Genomic DNA, 18,079 nt, shown 5'->3' on the forward strand with positions numbered 1-18,079 from the left:
ACCTTTTTATTTATCCCATATTAATTGTATTGAGAAAGTTCAACTTAAATTTATTAAATCCTTACGCTACCTTTTTCCTACCTATACCCATTCTACTGTTTCCGACATTTTAAAAATCCTTTCTTTTAACAATCTTTCTGTCAGGCGACGACATTCTGATGCTATATTCTTCTTTAAGCTCATAAATGGTTTCCTTGATTGTTCTGATTTACTGAATAAGGTTAATTTCAGAATCCCAGTTCGATACCCTAGACGCGTTACACTCTTTTCACTTGATCCTTTCAATACTAATTCCCAAAAATATTTTTATCTACAGCGCGTTTATCGTATGTTTAACGGAGAGCTGAATGAGGTTGATCTGTTTGGTATTTCCCTACATCAATTCAGGTCTAACATCAAGAGAATCTTGACCGATTGATTCATTTTTTCTTCTATTCTATTTTTCCAATATTTCCATTATTTTTATACTTTAGTTTAGTTATGTAATGTGCTATTTAATCATATTATAGCTTTCATTCCTTTCCATTTCATTTGTTTATTTTGTATTTACCTTTTTCATTTGTTTTTTATATTTGTAAATTTCAATTTCTTCTTATATTCTATCTTATAACCTTTTCCAAATATTTTAATACTATAGTTTAATTATGCAATGTACTACATATTTTGTCATGCCTTTATTCTTTACTTTTTAATTTGTTTTCCTTATATTTATCTTTTTCATTTTTGTAAAAATCTATTATTGGACTCGGGTGTTACATATATTATTTATTTACTTTTTGTGTTTTTTATACCTATCTCTGTACATCCTGTCTGTTGATTTTTCAATTAATAAAATAAAATAAAAAATAAAAATAAAAATATTACACTCAGATATTTCAACAACAAACCCCAAACAATCCGAAACCAATTTTCGAGAGGGGTCAAAACAGAGAAGGATTCCGAAAAACATCCGATAGACTTCCGCAATAAACCCGATTTTTTTACACTGTGAATTATTTGCCTACGACATGGGCTCTAAAGCAGTCCACTAAAATATTCCTATAGATCCGAGAAGAGATATCTATGAACACTTGAAAATACTACAAAGCTGTGTTAAAACATAAAAGCTAAAGCAATGATCTTTTCTTTTTGATATAAACTGTTTCAAATATGTAGACCTATATAAGAATCAACTCGTTGATTGCGGGACAAAAACTTACTACCTCGGAAAATTATTTATAAAGCAAGTTATAATAATTTAAAATACATTCCCAATATTGTTTAATTTTCTTATCAACACTAATCAATTACGTAGGGTTGATCGCGTAAGAAATATTGGCCTTTTACTTGATATTAAATTACATATCTTTCCGTTTTCATATTGATCTAATAATAAGCAAGGCCTATTGGAATTTGGGTTTCATTTTTAGACTATCCAAGTCCTTTAAATCCCATAGTACTAGTACATAGCCTAGATTTTCAATTCATGTTTAAGAAGTCATCTGGAATTTGCTAGTACTGTTTGTAATTCTTTCTATCGAGTAAACATTAATAATATAGAACGCATAAATAAAAAATTACATTCCTACTGAAATACCAGATTTCTTTACAATGGTCGTTTTGTTTTCTTACAATCTAGGGGGAACATTTATGATTTCTGTGTTTTGTTTAAGCTTTTGAATTATATTATTAATAGTCCTTATTTATTAAGTAAGATCCTATACCAATATCGAATCAGATCCTTCCGTGATTCTTCATTATTCCACATTAATCCCCGTTCTATCAACTATTCCTGTAATTTCCTTTTATATAAATCTTCTTTTGACAATACTCCTCCTCATATTGTTCCTTTTCTTGCTTTAAATTTCTATTGTTTGATCATTTTTCTAAGTAATATAAATGTAAATATATTCCATATCTACCATTAATCAATGCTTTTCATCTTTGTTTTTATTTATTTTTTCATTGTCGTTATTAATTTTTTGAAACTTTTTTTTGCGTCAATTATACATATATCCGTTGTAATTATTTTTGTTTCTGTTTTTTTAAATATATAAATTCCTAAAGTCCCTTTGAATCGATATTTCGACACTTGTACTCAACAATAAAGTACTCCAAATCTACTAGATGTCTATGACATAATAGTTGCCCTATCAAATACCAAACCATAGCTTAACGTTATTATTCAAGATTCATAACAATCTTCATATTGAAACAATTACTAACAAATTACTAAAATTACAAACAAAATAAAATAAAAATTGTAAAATAGAAAATGATCGGTAGATCAGTAGCTATTAAAATACATATAAGATGTGTTGTGAACATAATTTAGTAATAATAAAAAGCATTTAAAAATCAAATCATATTGAAACATCTATGAGAAAATAAAATTGAAACACCATAGAGGTAAAACCTCCCGATGCTAAATCCACGATTAAAACATCGAGTTATTCTGAGAAAGACAAAATAAATGGCAAAAGAGTCTAAATGGATATAAAAAAGGTTAAAAATCCCCGACCAACGATGTCAAATTTCGCTCGAGATCATCCCCCCCAGCGCATAACATATTTATGTATACGGTGGTTTTCGCCGTGTTAAAATAATAATATTTATAATGAAAAAGGGGGAGGGGGAGAGTGTACAGTACGTCGCGCTATCTATCAACGCCACGCGGGGTTGACTGGAGAATCGCTCATTCGTATACTCGTTGACGTCTTATTTATGCGGGGGATGCTGTCTAAAATATCCTCGTGTCATCCCCTTTATACATACTCTGTATACAAATGAACTGAAACAGGGCGGTGTGATGTGTGTTAAAAATTAGATTTAAATCAAGTGTTTATGCACTCACCGTCTCCACTCTGACTGCCGTGCGACGAATGGTAACCGTCCTCTGCAATTAAAAATGTTGATGTTTTTAATTGTTGATGATTTTGATTTAGAATTATCAAACTAAACTCATTGAAATTTTGTCGAAATTAAAAGCGCGTGTTTTAGAAATTGACCGTCAAACATCATTATCATCATCGATGTTGTGAGTTTGCGTGTGTTTTATATTATAATAGACTTAGAGCTAACAGCAATCGGTTATATGTATACACTTATATTTGATTTTGGAAATGTTTTCATAAAAATAAATAGCATAAAGGCTTTAGTATGCGGTCTACCTTAGCATGCGATCAACTATTTTTTTTTTTTATTTGTATCGTAGCAACGAAATGTTCATTAAAATTTTTGTTTTTTCCTGCCGCCCCATAATGTTGTCGAAGCATTTCTATCAAAATATCGTCAGCAGATACATAACATATCTCTTAACCAAATCTTAAATCAATAGGGCCAACCTTAACTTAACCTAACCTATGCCGACCCTTAAATAAACAGGTGTTGGCTACTAAGATATGTTTTTTTTTTTGGTGAAAATATTGAAGAAATAAAACTTAAAAAAATATATATATCTTAGCAGCCAACACCTATTTATTTAAGGGTCAGGATAGGTTAGGTTAAGTTGAGGTTGGCCCTATTGATTTAAGATAAGGTGTTTAGGCTCAGTATTATTCAGTCTCAGTGGTACACGCGAGAACTGAGACAGTGAGACAGCATTTTAAAGTAAAAACGTGAAGATACATAGATCGCATACTAAAGTACATAGATATGTGAAGGTAGACCGCATACTAAAGTAGCACCAGCTTTAGCTTGCTATTGAACGTGTACACATTTGCTAATTTATTTTTTTAATTACAAAATTAATTAACAGTTTAAATTATTATATTTTATGCATGATTTGAAATTCTATTTCTGAAGTTATACTTTATCAAGTTCAGATGAATTTATAATTGCAAAAAGAAAAGCTTGTTTATGGCACACATTTTTAAACTTTAGGTGTAGATTGCAGTTCTAATTGGTCATCATCATCATCATGTGCTTTCAGATAAGATTGCATGGAACTGAAAATGTACTCACCACCACCCCCAGGATCACTCCCACCCATCATGTCCTGCGTGGACATGTTGGGTGTGTGTAGCAGCACTTTATGGTGCTGAGGGCCAGGGCTGTGGGCCATCATCACATCAACCCCGTCAACAGTCGTCAACACCATCTGCTGATGCTGCTGTACATGCTGCTGCTGTTGTTGCTGCTGCTGCTGCTGTTGATGGTCAGCATGCATCGCCAACTGGCCAGGAGACTGACAGTGCAGCTCCATCATCTGTGGGCCGGGGCTCGGCCCGCGAGCGGACCACAGTTCGACGGCCTCTGACACCAACCCACTGACATACACTCAACAACAATGTTCGACAAAAATGTCACCGATACACTTATCTCTCGAATCGGTCCATAAAATATCACACTGGACACAATTCAAAGATTATCTGCAAATGAAAATAAGATCAATTTAAAATGTAACCCCATTGCTTTTTTTTTCTTTTTTTTTTTAGTAGGTACTATTCAAATGAAATCGTTTTGCACGGCATTTCGATCGATTGCACCACATTAGCTCTGGTCTAAGTATAAATCCGCAAATTTAACGCAGAAAAAAGAAATCTATTTATTGCCGTTTCGAAACCGATTGACTTTTTTTTCGTTTTATCACCTTGACTTAAAATTCGTTTTATGAGAAGTGCGCGCGTTGCATTTGTGTTTGTTTTATGGTGTTAAAATTGCATCGTGTGTTGTGCCCAATCGGTTGTATCTGTAACAAAATAAAACGAAGATTATCAACAAGTTGAATATGTGAAGGATTTAAACCGGATACGAAACTTAATAGTAGACACGCGTCAGCGTTTTGATTTTCCGTGAGGATAATAAGGAGGAAGGGTCGGATTTATTCAATTTTATAAACAAAGGATGCTTCGAATCTGCTTTGTGAACTAATCTGATCGTGTTGCTTATTCATATCATTGTATTTTATATTTGTTTTAATCTATTAACACTCACATGAGAAAAGAAAGAAAACAAACGAATTAAAAAAATAGTAATAATAATTTGAATAAATTTTAACACACGCTCACTTCAATATACTTTTCAAATACATTTACCAAACATATAAAGATTAATCTTTGTATGTCGTATAACTTATATGCAAATCTACAGTTTTAAATTAAGAACTACAAAACTAGTCGTACAATTCCTTGGTAATCTAATTAAAACCGTGGACCCACAATTCGAACAATTTTTATTCATTTTTGACAACCTTCAATCCCCCGAGCAATGCCAGGCAATTTATTTTATGTGCAAAATTTAATTTACGTTTATATAAAATAGAAAATGAAACGAATGATAATTTTTTGAATATTATATACATATTTTTATATAATATCAAAGAAAAACTTTTGAATTTGACATCAAAAAGAGTGCTAAAAAAAATCAGGCTTACAATGATTTTGTTATAATTTTAATAAAAAAATGTAATTTAATCTGTCATTTTTAACATTTGAAACGTCAATTAATTAATTTAATCATCGAGTTAGTTATTTTTTTAAATAATATTTGAGTAGGTACTAGAGAGAAAATTTTAAATTATAAACCAAATGTTTCAGTTGAAAATAAAAATTCGGAATCAATTGTACATTATCTTTATATAGTAAAAACACATAACTTAAGGCTCTAAATTATATATAAAAAATATTTTGCTTCTAAATTAAATGATTTCAGGAAATAATACCGATATTACATAATATTATACATAAGAATTCAAATAAATCAACATTTTTTTTTTCAAAAATCAATTTTTAATTAAGGAAAAGGTTAAATATTGACTTTTATCAATTAAAAATTACTTTCGGTATCATAGACGATCATTATTTATTTTAAAATGATCGTATTGATGGTTCAATCAGCGCTAAAGCTTTAAAGAAAAGTCGGAAAAGTTAGGGACGAATCACGTCGATGCGTTCGGAATTGTAGTGAAATTTTGATTTTTTCATTTAGGTAAGTATGTTAAGAAGCACCATGAGTCTATGGTATTGTCTTATGGCATACAGCGATGTCTGTCAAGGGCGTGGGATTGGTTCGCACCATTCAACGACCAGTCGAAGAGCCGAAAGAAACACGTCATACAACAGCGGCGTACGTATAACAACATTTTTTCCTCACTCAAATAATAATAATACACATATTAGCGATTACCTTACATTGGCCAACTTGCTGTAAACAATCGCCATTAGAGTCACATTTAGCGAAATATAATAATAACGAAAAAAATACATATATTTCAGAATTGAATCCGTCAACGCGACCTCAACTGTTATAGTACATATTATATTATATGTATTTCGTTGCGTAGAAATCGCTGTTGTTTAAAAACCTTGAATTCTCTATCTACATTACACTATAATGAATTAAAGTACGATTTTGTGCGACTTGTCATTCAATCTCACCTCTGTTTTTTTTTTACAGTCGCATAGATTAAGTTTAATTAATGGTAAACGACTTCCGTACAATGTTTAAGTCTAGATAGCGAATACCTAATGAAGTCTGAACGTCATTCTTTAAAATGGCTTTAAAAATACACGCGATTCATAAATATTGTTCCATTTTAAAGTCATATCCATTTTCAGAGAATCTTTATTTAATTTTAAAAATACATTCAATATATTAATGATATATCCAAGTATATAATTTGATTATATACATATATATATTATAAACACATACATATTGAGCTTAAATGGAACTCATTTTAGAATCAATGACATTTTTTAATAAAATAATATATTTCAATTAGATTTAATGAAAATAAATTAAATCAGCTGATAACTAAAAATAATTGTATGTGATGTATGTATGTAAGCTTATTGTAAAAAACTAAATGTATGTAAGCTTATTGTAAATCATATTAACAATTAGATACAACATAACTTCTTATTGAATACTTATCTCGCAGATAAAACCGACTGAGGAGATATACAGTGAAATGTCAGATTTGACATATTTGGCCAAAAATCAATATATGTATGTATATCGTGTATTACATTACATGAAGCTAGACGCCAAATTTGAAATTTATATATATACATATGAGAGTTAAAACTATAAATATTTAAATATTAGAGATAACGAAAACCTATAGAGCAAATTTTATAAAATATAGAGTGAATTATAGGCGTTTAAACAATTAAAATCTGAAATAGCATATCAAGGCGAAAAGGTTGAATATAGATTATGGTAGCCTTACGTACCGTCATAAACGTCACCGTATCTGAGATTCTGGATATTTGTTTCGCATTATATACGATATTTTATCTCCAACGTAATGGCAGACGATACATTTACGTATATTGATGACCAAAATGAGCAATATGGCAAAGTATGAAAACGATCGGATAAGAGATAAAATGACCACTGACACGAAAGCCATGTGAAACGTAAAGGAGGTATGTAAAAATTGCATCGATTCATTTTGAAACAAATTCAAATGATATTCAAAAATACCTAAACAAATCCAAAATCAATGTCAATAAAAATTGATCAATATTCCAAGACAACTACTAGCGTTTAGAATTTCATATACTATTATGCAAAAAATAAACGATTTTTTCAAGCAGAAAAATTATTGCACATAAAAAATTGTTGATAACGTAAACATATAAATAAACCAACCATTAGAACCAAAACATAACCACGATAGCGTGAAAATCATCATAATCAATTACGGAACCCAAATCACATCACAAAAACGTCAACACGCCGTATAATAATAACCCAGCACCAAATCACACGTATCTTTGGAGACTTTTTTGTATACATATAATACATATTCTGGGTAGTGGTATAATTTAAAACCTCGAAACACCCAAGTTAATTCTTGTACCATCGCGTTTAATTTAAGCGTGTGAAGTCGTCGAGACCGCGAACTAGCTCTGATTGTTTCAAAATACTTTTTTTTATTTTATTTTTTATTCCCCCAGTATCAAACTGGTTATCCGAAAAAACTCATTGTCCTTCCACGGTACGGAAAACCAGTGGTGTATTTAGGGTACACACCACTCAACGACGACAGCAAATTTACTTACCACTGTAATTACGTCGAAAGATGTTGTTTCTCACGCACCGTTTTAACCCTTTCAATTCAGATTCGATATTCCTCGAGGAATACTAAACCCTGAGAAATTGACATTTTGAGGTTTTACTGAGAAAACTCACAACTACTACTATGTATGTACTTAAAGTATCCCATTTATGAGTAGTTTTTATTTAACTTTCTATTTACATAAGAATATATTATATCTACATATAGTCATTCGTCAAGCTTTAATATTTATTCTTACTATTTATGTATATATTTAGATTTAGGGGTTTGTGTGACTCCAAATCGATCGTTTCTTATCAGAGTTTGCCAATTTATCTGATCATTGTTGAAACGGTTCCTCAAAATTGGCAAAAAATCATCTTTCCTGGTGTCACAAATCTTCTGTATTTATTGTGTGTATAATTTGTAAAAATTATGTACAAAAATCTAAATCCATGGATGTCTCAATGGATTAATTCTGCAATTAATTAATTAATTAATTGTAATTTCGTGTTCTTCAGCTTCTGGAAATACAGTGATTTATGTAATAATAAAATGCTGCATTATTTCTGATTAATTGTCCAGGAAGGCGCATTGTGGTCTTCCTTGTATATATCTATGTAAAATAACCAGCAGCATAGATAAGTGGTTAGCGTGTAATGGTTTCAACTTAGTAGTCACAAGTTCAATCCCCGGCTGTGGTTCAATTCAATGCTGTTGGCCAGATCTTAGATATGTGACTCTAGGTCGATCTTTTACTATCAGATTTTGCCGATTTATCTGATTTCATTAAAACGGTTCCAACCTTGCTTGTTCTACCTTGTTCTCTTTCTTTCAAAATTTGAGTTTTCAGCATCTCGAAATTGCCGATTCATAAAATGCTACAAAAATTCAAAAAGGTTTGTCAAATTTATTCATATATGTCTCGATTCTGTAAAATTGCTCCGTCTTTCCTACGCAATAGATTTAATGTTTTGACATTAAAAGTTTTAAAAGAATGCTAATTTTAGGCGTTCATTAACATTCTGCTATAATCATTGCCAGCGAATGGCGTGCGCTATACTCCGATTCGCAATAATTACATCCGTCAATGAATCACGTTTGATTTACCTTTTATTTTTAATCGTGTGTAAGTCAATCCGACAGTTGTGTGTCGTCCCCGAAAAATTTGACTATCATTCAGATTGGACTAATTGCTTGTCGACCTTGAGAAATGGCGCAATATCAAGATGGCCGCCAATAATGGAGTTTTTGACAGTGGAAATGAATCGACATCTATACTGCTATTTGCTTGTATGATATTTATGACTTTAGATTATTTTATTAGGGTACTGTTCGAATTGGATATAGGTAGGTTATTGAATCAGAAATTTAAATATTATACATACTAATATACTATTCAAAATAATGACAGTCGTTAAAGAAGCCAGTAAATAAATTGAGACCACTGTGAAAATTCACCTTAGTTCACTTTTGAATGTGAATTCTTCATATAAATACAATTTTAGTTGATATGTATTTATTTTAAGATCAAAATTCGAAATGATGATTATTCAGTAAAACCATTAACGATTTGCACTCGTATGCCCACATTATATCGACATGTAAGATCCTGCTGTATGAATAAATTTACATATATAAACTTAATTTGGGAAAATTGTTTCAAAATATGAGTGGTTTGAATATTTTAATGAAACGGAGGTCCAATTTTCAGTCCTAAAAATACTATTTCTGTTAATTCACAAATTGTTATGACTTATTTTAAATACGATGTGTCCAGAATCTTGGAGAAGCAGAATAAACGTAGAAAACGTACAAAACATTATATTTGATGTTTTATGAGATATTTCTCGATATGAAGAAAAGTGGACTTATGCCACTTTCAATTATAGCAGCTTATATGTTTTATTTTAAAAAGAAGCTCAGGACTTAAATAAAAATACGAATTCAAAAGGTTAAGAGTAAATGAATGTATCTAAACCTTTTTTGAAACATTTTAAGTTTAAATCGTTTTTTTCATTTAATTGAAACATGTTCAGTAATTCTATTTAAAATCATAAAAAAATATTCTTGATATAGGATTTAATTTGCTTTAATTGTGACACATCAAAAACAGTACAAGACACATTCACAACAGTGTTAACTCCAAAATTTGTCGCAATCAAGCAATCTTCATAAGCGAAAGAGCGATTGTTACAACGAACAATGTGTGTTAAAACAAAAAGAAAACGTCTATTAAATTTTCGCGTTAGATAGAGAGATATAGACAGCGTAAAATAAAAAAAATGGTAAAGATTAAAAATCGCATTGTTCAGAAGCCACCACGTACATAAATACAAAGTCTATCGGCGTAATCAGTATTTGGAATAGCCTTCGAACGTTTTTCTTTTACGTCTCAAACTTCCATAACAGTTGAAAGAGAATATCATCTTCACAATATCAAGAGCACACCTTCCGGTATTGCACACGCGCTAATAAAATGGCAATTTTCTAAGAATTTATACAGAAACGTACAATTGAAAGAAACGAGCGCATTCCAATCGCGCTGTGCGTACCAAATATGCACCGAGAGCGCGATGCGAATGTGAAGATTTTTAACCTTTAGGGGACCTCGACGCTTAAACGCTGCATTGTTGTCCGAGTCTCATTTTCATTTATTTTCCCACATTATAAAACGCGTTTCGTTTCATTTATTGTTCCCTTTTTCACTCTCGGTCGATGTTTCCGATTACCTGAGTGATCTTTATCATTTTTTTATTAACATTTTTCATCGGGGTAATTATGTATATCTGAAGTAGGCAAGTACAAGTATGCGCTCAAAGTTATTGTGCATATTTTCGAACAAAAACACAACACAACCAATTCAATATGTAATTGATAAACACTGTCACCTATGATTATCTAAATAAATTGAAAATAAAAAATTGTGTTGAATACAATTCAATTAGCCAAGTCTTTTATCCCTTGCCGAAACTATTTTGGACCGTTTTTGACAGATGGTTCAATATATTTGAATAATTTTAATTAAAAGCAAAATATATTGTACAATTTCATGTGTGAAAAAACTTTTGTAAAAATGGAATGATTTTTATATTTTTTATGCTCTTAAATTATTTTCTGTTTATATTCTGTTTATATATCCACTAATCAATATTCATAAGCAACATGTCAATTAAAAATTATAATTATTATCTTTGAGCATTAGAATATTTTCCTTGATATTTTATTTTACTTATATAATATAATATTATATTTTCCTTAAGAATACAATGTATATGACCGCTAAAATTAATATGCATTCGTATATTAATTCATAGACTTTACCTACAATATGTTAAGACAAGGATACTATTAATAAAAATAATTAACAATTAGTCGCCCTACGTTTGCATTGTATTATACAATTATCGTTGTTCCGAACTTTTCAATACAAGTTTATTCAACACTTTCAACATAAATTATAATATTAAAATCAAGTTTATTGAACCGATGATTACCATAATTGAATAAAAAAAATGCATAGAGATATAATTTTTTTATGTTCACGTTCATACATACATACTTACATTATACAAATTTTATTTGAATAATCTGAATCAATATTTTAATAATTTAAACACAAACAAATAACTACAAGCCCCAACATGATTCCAGCGTGGAAAACTTTATTGAAACGTATAGTTCAATTAATTAAATTTAACATTTTCCTTGTCCACATGTAGGTACTTGAGGCAACAATGCTATGCGTGGCGTTATTTTCTCATGGCTATCTGTCTCAGTATAACAAACGAAACTCTCGTTTTTTTTTTCTCTCTTCATTTTATTCCCATTGGCTTGCTCTCGTTATTATGGCCGTTGAAGAGGAGTCATCCTTCCCACGGCCACTGTGCCACCACGTAATAACAACATTGTCCCACGGAGTAATGTCTAGGTCACTATACATCTGTGTTACCATTATGCGATAATATTACCCTGTCTTTGTGTTTTGGGTAATGCCCATAATGCTTCTTATCAATACTAGTGTTTCAAGTGTAAAAATACTACTAGACGTAACCTACATACATACATATCATACATTTGAATATTGAATAATGTGGATTGGGCACGATAATGATTTGCTATAATGGATGATGAGCTAATATTATCATATTGTATTGTGTAGTATTGTATTGAATTCATTGATGATTATGAAATTGGGCGCACACGTCATTGGTTATTTATATGGAAAAAAATAAGACTACAATTCATTCCATATGGCTAAGTAGGTAGTAGGCAAGAAAACATAATCCCTGTCAATTAACTTAGATGTTCTGACCAAAAAAAGAGTTTGAATACAAGCATAGAGAAGGCTATGGATATATGTATGTATGTGCATGGTACAAGTCGAATCCGGACTTTAGACCCATATCTGAGACACTGGGAGAGATTGATCCAGTTTGATTTGGCGATGATGAGTTGCAGTAGTGTTTTGGTCTACCGCTAGAGGCGCCCTCGTCCGGTTGTGGCGCGGCCGTCGCACCGGAAGTGGATGCGGTTGGCTGAGCTCGCCAAGCCGTGGGAACACTCCTGCGAGACCCCAGGACCACCGAGCCTTCGCACATATCCATACCAAATTGTGTATATGTGTACATGTGCATACGTAGGCAATCCTGAGACAATTATAATAAGCAGGACGAGCCGAAGAAAGACAAAATGGCCGACAGCACAATGCAAATTCCGCAAGGACGCTCGCTGGCGTCGACGTTCCTTTCTATTGTGTGTATGTGTGTGTGTATAAAGGAAACAAAGTCGTATATTTTAAACTTTATGAACCTACGTATGAACGTATGTATGTAGGGTTTAAGCATTCGATGTACAATAATTAACAACGGATATTCAAACAAAATGTCGTCCAAAATGTTTATTTTCAAATACAAATGCATCGATAGCATATATGGAAGCTCAAACATTGTCTATCAAATACTGAAGCGTTTATCATTATTATCAGTGGTGTCACCCCAATTTCGGAACAACGGGTTTACAATTTTTTTTCAATTTATATTGTATGTACATATTTCGAAAAAATCTGTATCTGCTATGTAATCGACTGCGACTACTTCGAAGTTGTAACAATCGAAAACAATTTACAAGATTTGTATAATCTTTGACAAAAATTATATCAATTTTTTTTAGATTTCTAACGGGTTTTCGGAAACCCATGGAAACCATTCGGCTTTTTAAACAACCCCTAAGAAAGTAATTCAAAAAGGTCCATTGACATTCGAAAGCAGTAACACGATTGTTTGAGATGTAGAAGCGTCTTGTTTGAGTCAGAACTGATTAACGTCCGTTTCATTCAATGTAGGACATTAAAATTATCATTTAATTTCAATGAACCCATTGAAGGTGATTGATTGATGTGATATTACATTATACATGTGTTGTGACAAATCAAACTTTCAGTTGCAAAAAAAAATCTTATGATGTTTGATTTAAAAAAAAACCTACATATCTGTTAGATTTTGAGTTCAATCGAATGATATTTGAAGTAAATCAATCTCAGAAATGGATACGATCGTTGAACTTCCCAAACAATTCATCGAATGATTGTATGAAATGTAGCGGCCTCTTGTTAAAATCAGAGCTAATTTAGGATATAAAAACCCGCCAATTGTATCAAAATTGACTCCGAAGTCATTTATAAGAAAATACAGTCTAATGATTCAATAGTCATCAATCCAATTTTTTCAAATCTCATTCCATGGATTTCCATCTTACTAGAGCGACTATCTTGTTCAAAATATGGTTTTTACAGAATGTTTTTGACATAGATATTTTACGTATTAATCGATTATTAATGACTCCATATTTCCATAGATCATACTAAAGATCTGTCAAAAAATATATTCATTACGTATGCTTTATATGTCATATGATGACAATCAACATCCACGTGATGTATTAGATCACAAATACACGCACAAAAATACATATACGTGTGGAGCGATCTTATTTAATGTGATATTTTTGCATTGGGTCCGAACGCAATTGTCTCTGTCGATGTTTGCGTATGTTTATTTCTACGTTCACCGGTGTAAACGTCGCATTATATCGGTAGTCGACGAGTCATCGTAACGAAATGACTAATTCGAAAACGGAAGCAGATCGGACGCGAAACAACAGACTCTCGCGTCTGACACATCGAATAAATTACAGTCGTTATTGTTCAGAAATACCCCGAAAAAAATACGACCGGCACTCCTCAAACGTTTGTCGACATTATTGAAAATGAATATGGACGATATGTGTTGTTGGTACAGCGTCTTATTACGTGTGATGATCTGTGCATTTTGTACGTATTATGGCACGCGATCTGATGCACCTGTCAAACCAGGTGTTCTAGAGGCGCGTGTCGCTCGGATGGATAGTTTATAACAGGTAGTTGGAACTCGACTATAAATATATAATATAGACGGGTATTGATTTGATTAGATAGCTCTAATTGTTATAATAAATAAAATAAAATAAATGCATATTGATTTGTATCTATAATATAGGGGAAACACTTTAGTCGTTAGCCATGCAAAGGTCGTTGGCCACTTGAATGTTGAAGTTGAAATAAAAATCTGTGACAATAACGAGTATATTTTGTTCCTAAGATAGTACTCCTGTTCACTACTAACTGATAGCGATGTATGAAATGACCGGGTGAATTTTGAAAAAAAAAACTAGAAGAAGTTAATAAATTTTGTAGTCTACGGTCTAATTTCAATAAATTTTATAGTCTACGATCTAATTTTTTTTTAAATAATTTTACTGTAAATAAAATGTCTATACAATAACAATTATTGTAGAGAGTTTAATACATTACTATTTTTCGAAAATTTATACATTCGATAAAATTTTTCATACAAATCATTTTTATTTCAGTGCATTAAATTTTGAGTTAATTACAGGCAAGTATAAAAGCCGTCAAATTTCAAGGCTGAATGCAAAAAAAATAGATATAAATAGTCGAAATATTGTAGTAAATTTCGTAAACAATTACACGATCTGAAAACCCAATCAATGGTATGTAAATTTTTGTGATAAAAAGTTTTCTGTCGCTTTTTTAATTTCAATACACGAAATTGAATATACATAATACATTATAATAATGCAAAATTAAGTATTTCCTTGAAAATCTAATTATCTTTGTAAAAAAACATCATATTATTATTATTGAGATTGAAATGTTACATCTCATATTATTGACCATTTGCTTTTGAAATCAATAATACTTTCATACCCCACTATAGGACTTTATATGAAAATTTCAAAAATTTTACAATACTACAGACTGACTTTCAATCACCAGATCAACTAATTATTGTTCGAAAAACATCAATCTCACTCCATCAAATGGTTTAAATATTATTGGTGCGATGTGAGAGATTTGTAGCGGTTTCAAAATTAACAAATTTTCATGTCGCAGAAATATTATTAGTAAATTATCCATTACACAATCAATATGAAGACTTTCATAGAAAATGCTCTTAATATATTATTTCATACGCTGTATAATGTACATATGTAGATATATATAGGTAAATGGACCATTCTACATATGTACGTCAAATCTGAACGTTTCTGACGATAGTAACGGAAGTCGACACTAGTGCGAATAACCCTATCAAATACGCTTGGGGTTTCCGCTACCTGTTTGACGAATTAATATAAATAAATAAACACGGCACATGCTAAGAGGGGTGAGGATTGCCCGCAGGTGCCTCAACAGGTGAGAGATCACCTCGCATATAAAACAATACGAAACGGGTCATGCGTGTTTTTTTTTTCACGTACGTAGACCCTATACACATTACACCTACACAGGTATAGTTTTAATAACCATTTCAGGGGTGAATAACTCTTGCAATTATTGCACCCTCCTACGACCCCGAATTATATCACCCTCAGGTAGTCGTACAGGCCAACCGTCGTTCAGCTGTTACAACCATCCATCTCCAGACACATGTCCTTTCGCCGAGAAAGAATTAGAATAATTAATTCAAATAGATCGAGCTCGATTGTGGAAGTTCAATTTATCACGTTTAAAAAATAGTCGAGTTCAATGTGCTAAGTTTTAGTAGTGAAAGACGTTGAGTATCGTTTAGTTACAGTTTAACTTTGAAAATGCAACGTAGATGGTAACCGATAGTGCATAATATAACAGCTGGTAGCCATTAGGGGCGATTGCCCTGTAAATTTAATATTTTGGGTGCAACAGGTGATTGCACCTTCACTTGACATACATATTGCATGTCTATGGGTGGTTATTGTCGTCTCTGCTTTTTCAGTTTAAAATGCAACCTTTGAATGTATGAATTTCGTGAGTTCTTTCATAGAATATGTCTCACTTGACATTGTAACATCTAATCAATGTGAGTGAAATTTGAATACAGTCGAATTTCACAGTGTTGCTCGAGAGAACTATCATGAGATAGTATATATGTACAAATATCAAATTTGATGATTGCAAATTGAAAACTGTTGAATTGCTCGGCGTTGCTAAGATTGATGATCAAAAACGGAAGTTTATGCAAAGAAAAAAATTTAGGGTGCAAAATTAAAAATTGATTGAAGCAACATTCATTTATATTTAAATAGTAGATGTTTATATAATTATGAAATTAAAAATTGATTGAAGCAAACAAACATTCATTTATATTTAAATAGTAGATGTTTATGTAATTATGACTTTAAAACATTAATGACACTTCAAATTATGGATGAAGAGGAAGAAACTACTAGCTCTTATTTAGAGTATTTTTCACTACTCAAAAAAGTGGCAAGTGTTCACATTTTTTCCTTTCGAGAAATAATTCTCAAAACATTAAAATAACGTTTAACAATATTTTATAAATACTGGTGGCCTATAATACGTTTATCCTGATTTTTCGAGATTCTGGACATATCGAATTGAAAGAAGCGATTACAATTTGTGAATTAAGTCAAAGAAATGAATATTTGGACTTCCTTAGGCTTTCAAATATAACGGATCTTAATCTCATGTAGTCACATTTAGGCTGTATTATGTTTGTCATTTTGAATGACATTAAGACGTATAAAAACAGTATTTTAACTGAAAACTTTACCATAAATTCGATCGAAATAATTCATAATTAACTGTACTTTATTTGTAAAAAGGCTTCGACCTTTATAGTTGACTTCCACTTTACTTTGACATTAAAATGTGACGCAATTGAAACTTTTAAATGTTGCTCACATCCCAAAGCATTACTTAGGTTAGTTCGATTTTATTTTCTTGCAGTAAATTATATAAAATAAACACACCGATAAGCTTTATCGTTTTTATTTAATTTATTTTCAAATAACTTAATTGAAAAATTTGGATATAAAAGTTGCATTGTACGTGATACTTGCAAGCAAACAATCTATTATATTTGTAATATGCATGTATATGTATATTTAAATAACACAATTTGATACAACGCTGTAATGTTCTCAAAACGCGATTTATTCGTGTGATTTCATTTTTTTCGATACTGTTAGAAATGCAACGAACGGCCGATCGGTGAAAGTGTTGTAATTCAGTAATGGCCCCCGTGTATTTAATTGTATTTTATTTATTTATGTACATGCTCGATATTGCTTACGCCACTTTCACTGCTTACTATGTATTTATACATTTAAATATAAACCGTACATATTTTATATAGGGTGCTTGTTAATTTTTTACTGCCTATATACGGTTAAGAAAGTTGATTCCTCAACTTGATCAAATGGGTTAGGTCAGGTTTAAATTTTGATGATAAAAAAATGGTATGATGTGTTCAAAGACTCCACTATGAGAATATGACCTGACTATCCCAATATGACTATTTAGTGACCTGTCGGACAAGCAGTTGGGCAATTTAACAAAACGTCTGATCACTAGTAGGTAAGATTTTAAAAATATTAAACCATTTACCAGAAACTTAAACTTCATTACAGTCAATTGTTTATATTTTGTTATATTTTTTATTGCATAAATCATATATGCCATGAAAAAGAATTGCCCCACGGTGACACATATGGTTAGATTACTTTTCTACGCAAGTACTAACAAATTTT

The 18,079-nt window shown here is 31.3% G+C and overlaps 1 protein-coding gene across 3 annotated transcripts in view; it reads right to left on the reverse strand.

Moving 5' to 3' along the window:
* Positions 1–18,079, reverse strand: part of sv (paired box protein shaven) — a 108,703-nt gene that overhangs the window by 68,225 nt on the left and 22,399 nt on the right. For 2 of the 3 annotated variants that reach the window (XM_077432284.1, XM_077432283.1), the window contains exons 2-3: positions 3,943–4,349; positions 2,834–2,875 (exon numbers count right to left, since the gene is read on the reverse strand). In XM_077432284.1, coding sequence (XP_077288410.1) covers positions 2,834–2,875; positions 3,943–4,186 — 286 coding nt within the window. In that variant the 5' untranslated portion in view covers positions 4,187–4,349. Of the gene's footprint in view, positions 1–2,833; positions 2,876–3,942; positions 4,670–18,079 lie in introns of those variants that run through there. The other variant, XM_077432286.1, reaches the window with a different exon arrangement.

The sequence above is a fragment of the Arctopsyche grandis genome, chromosome 6 (assembly GCF_051622035.1).
Source record: "Arctopsyche grandis isolate Sample6627 chromosome 6, ASM5162203v2, whole genome shotgun sequence".
Taxonomy (NCBI): Eukaryota; Metazoa; Arthropoda; class Insecta; order Trichoptera; family Hydropsychidae; genus Arctopsyche; species Arctopsyche grandis.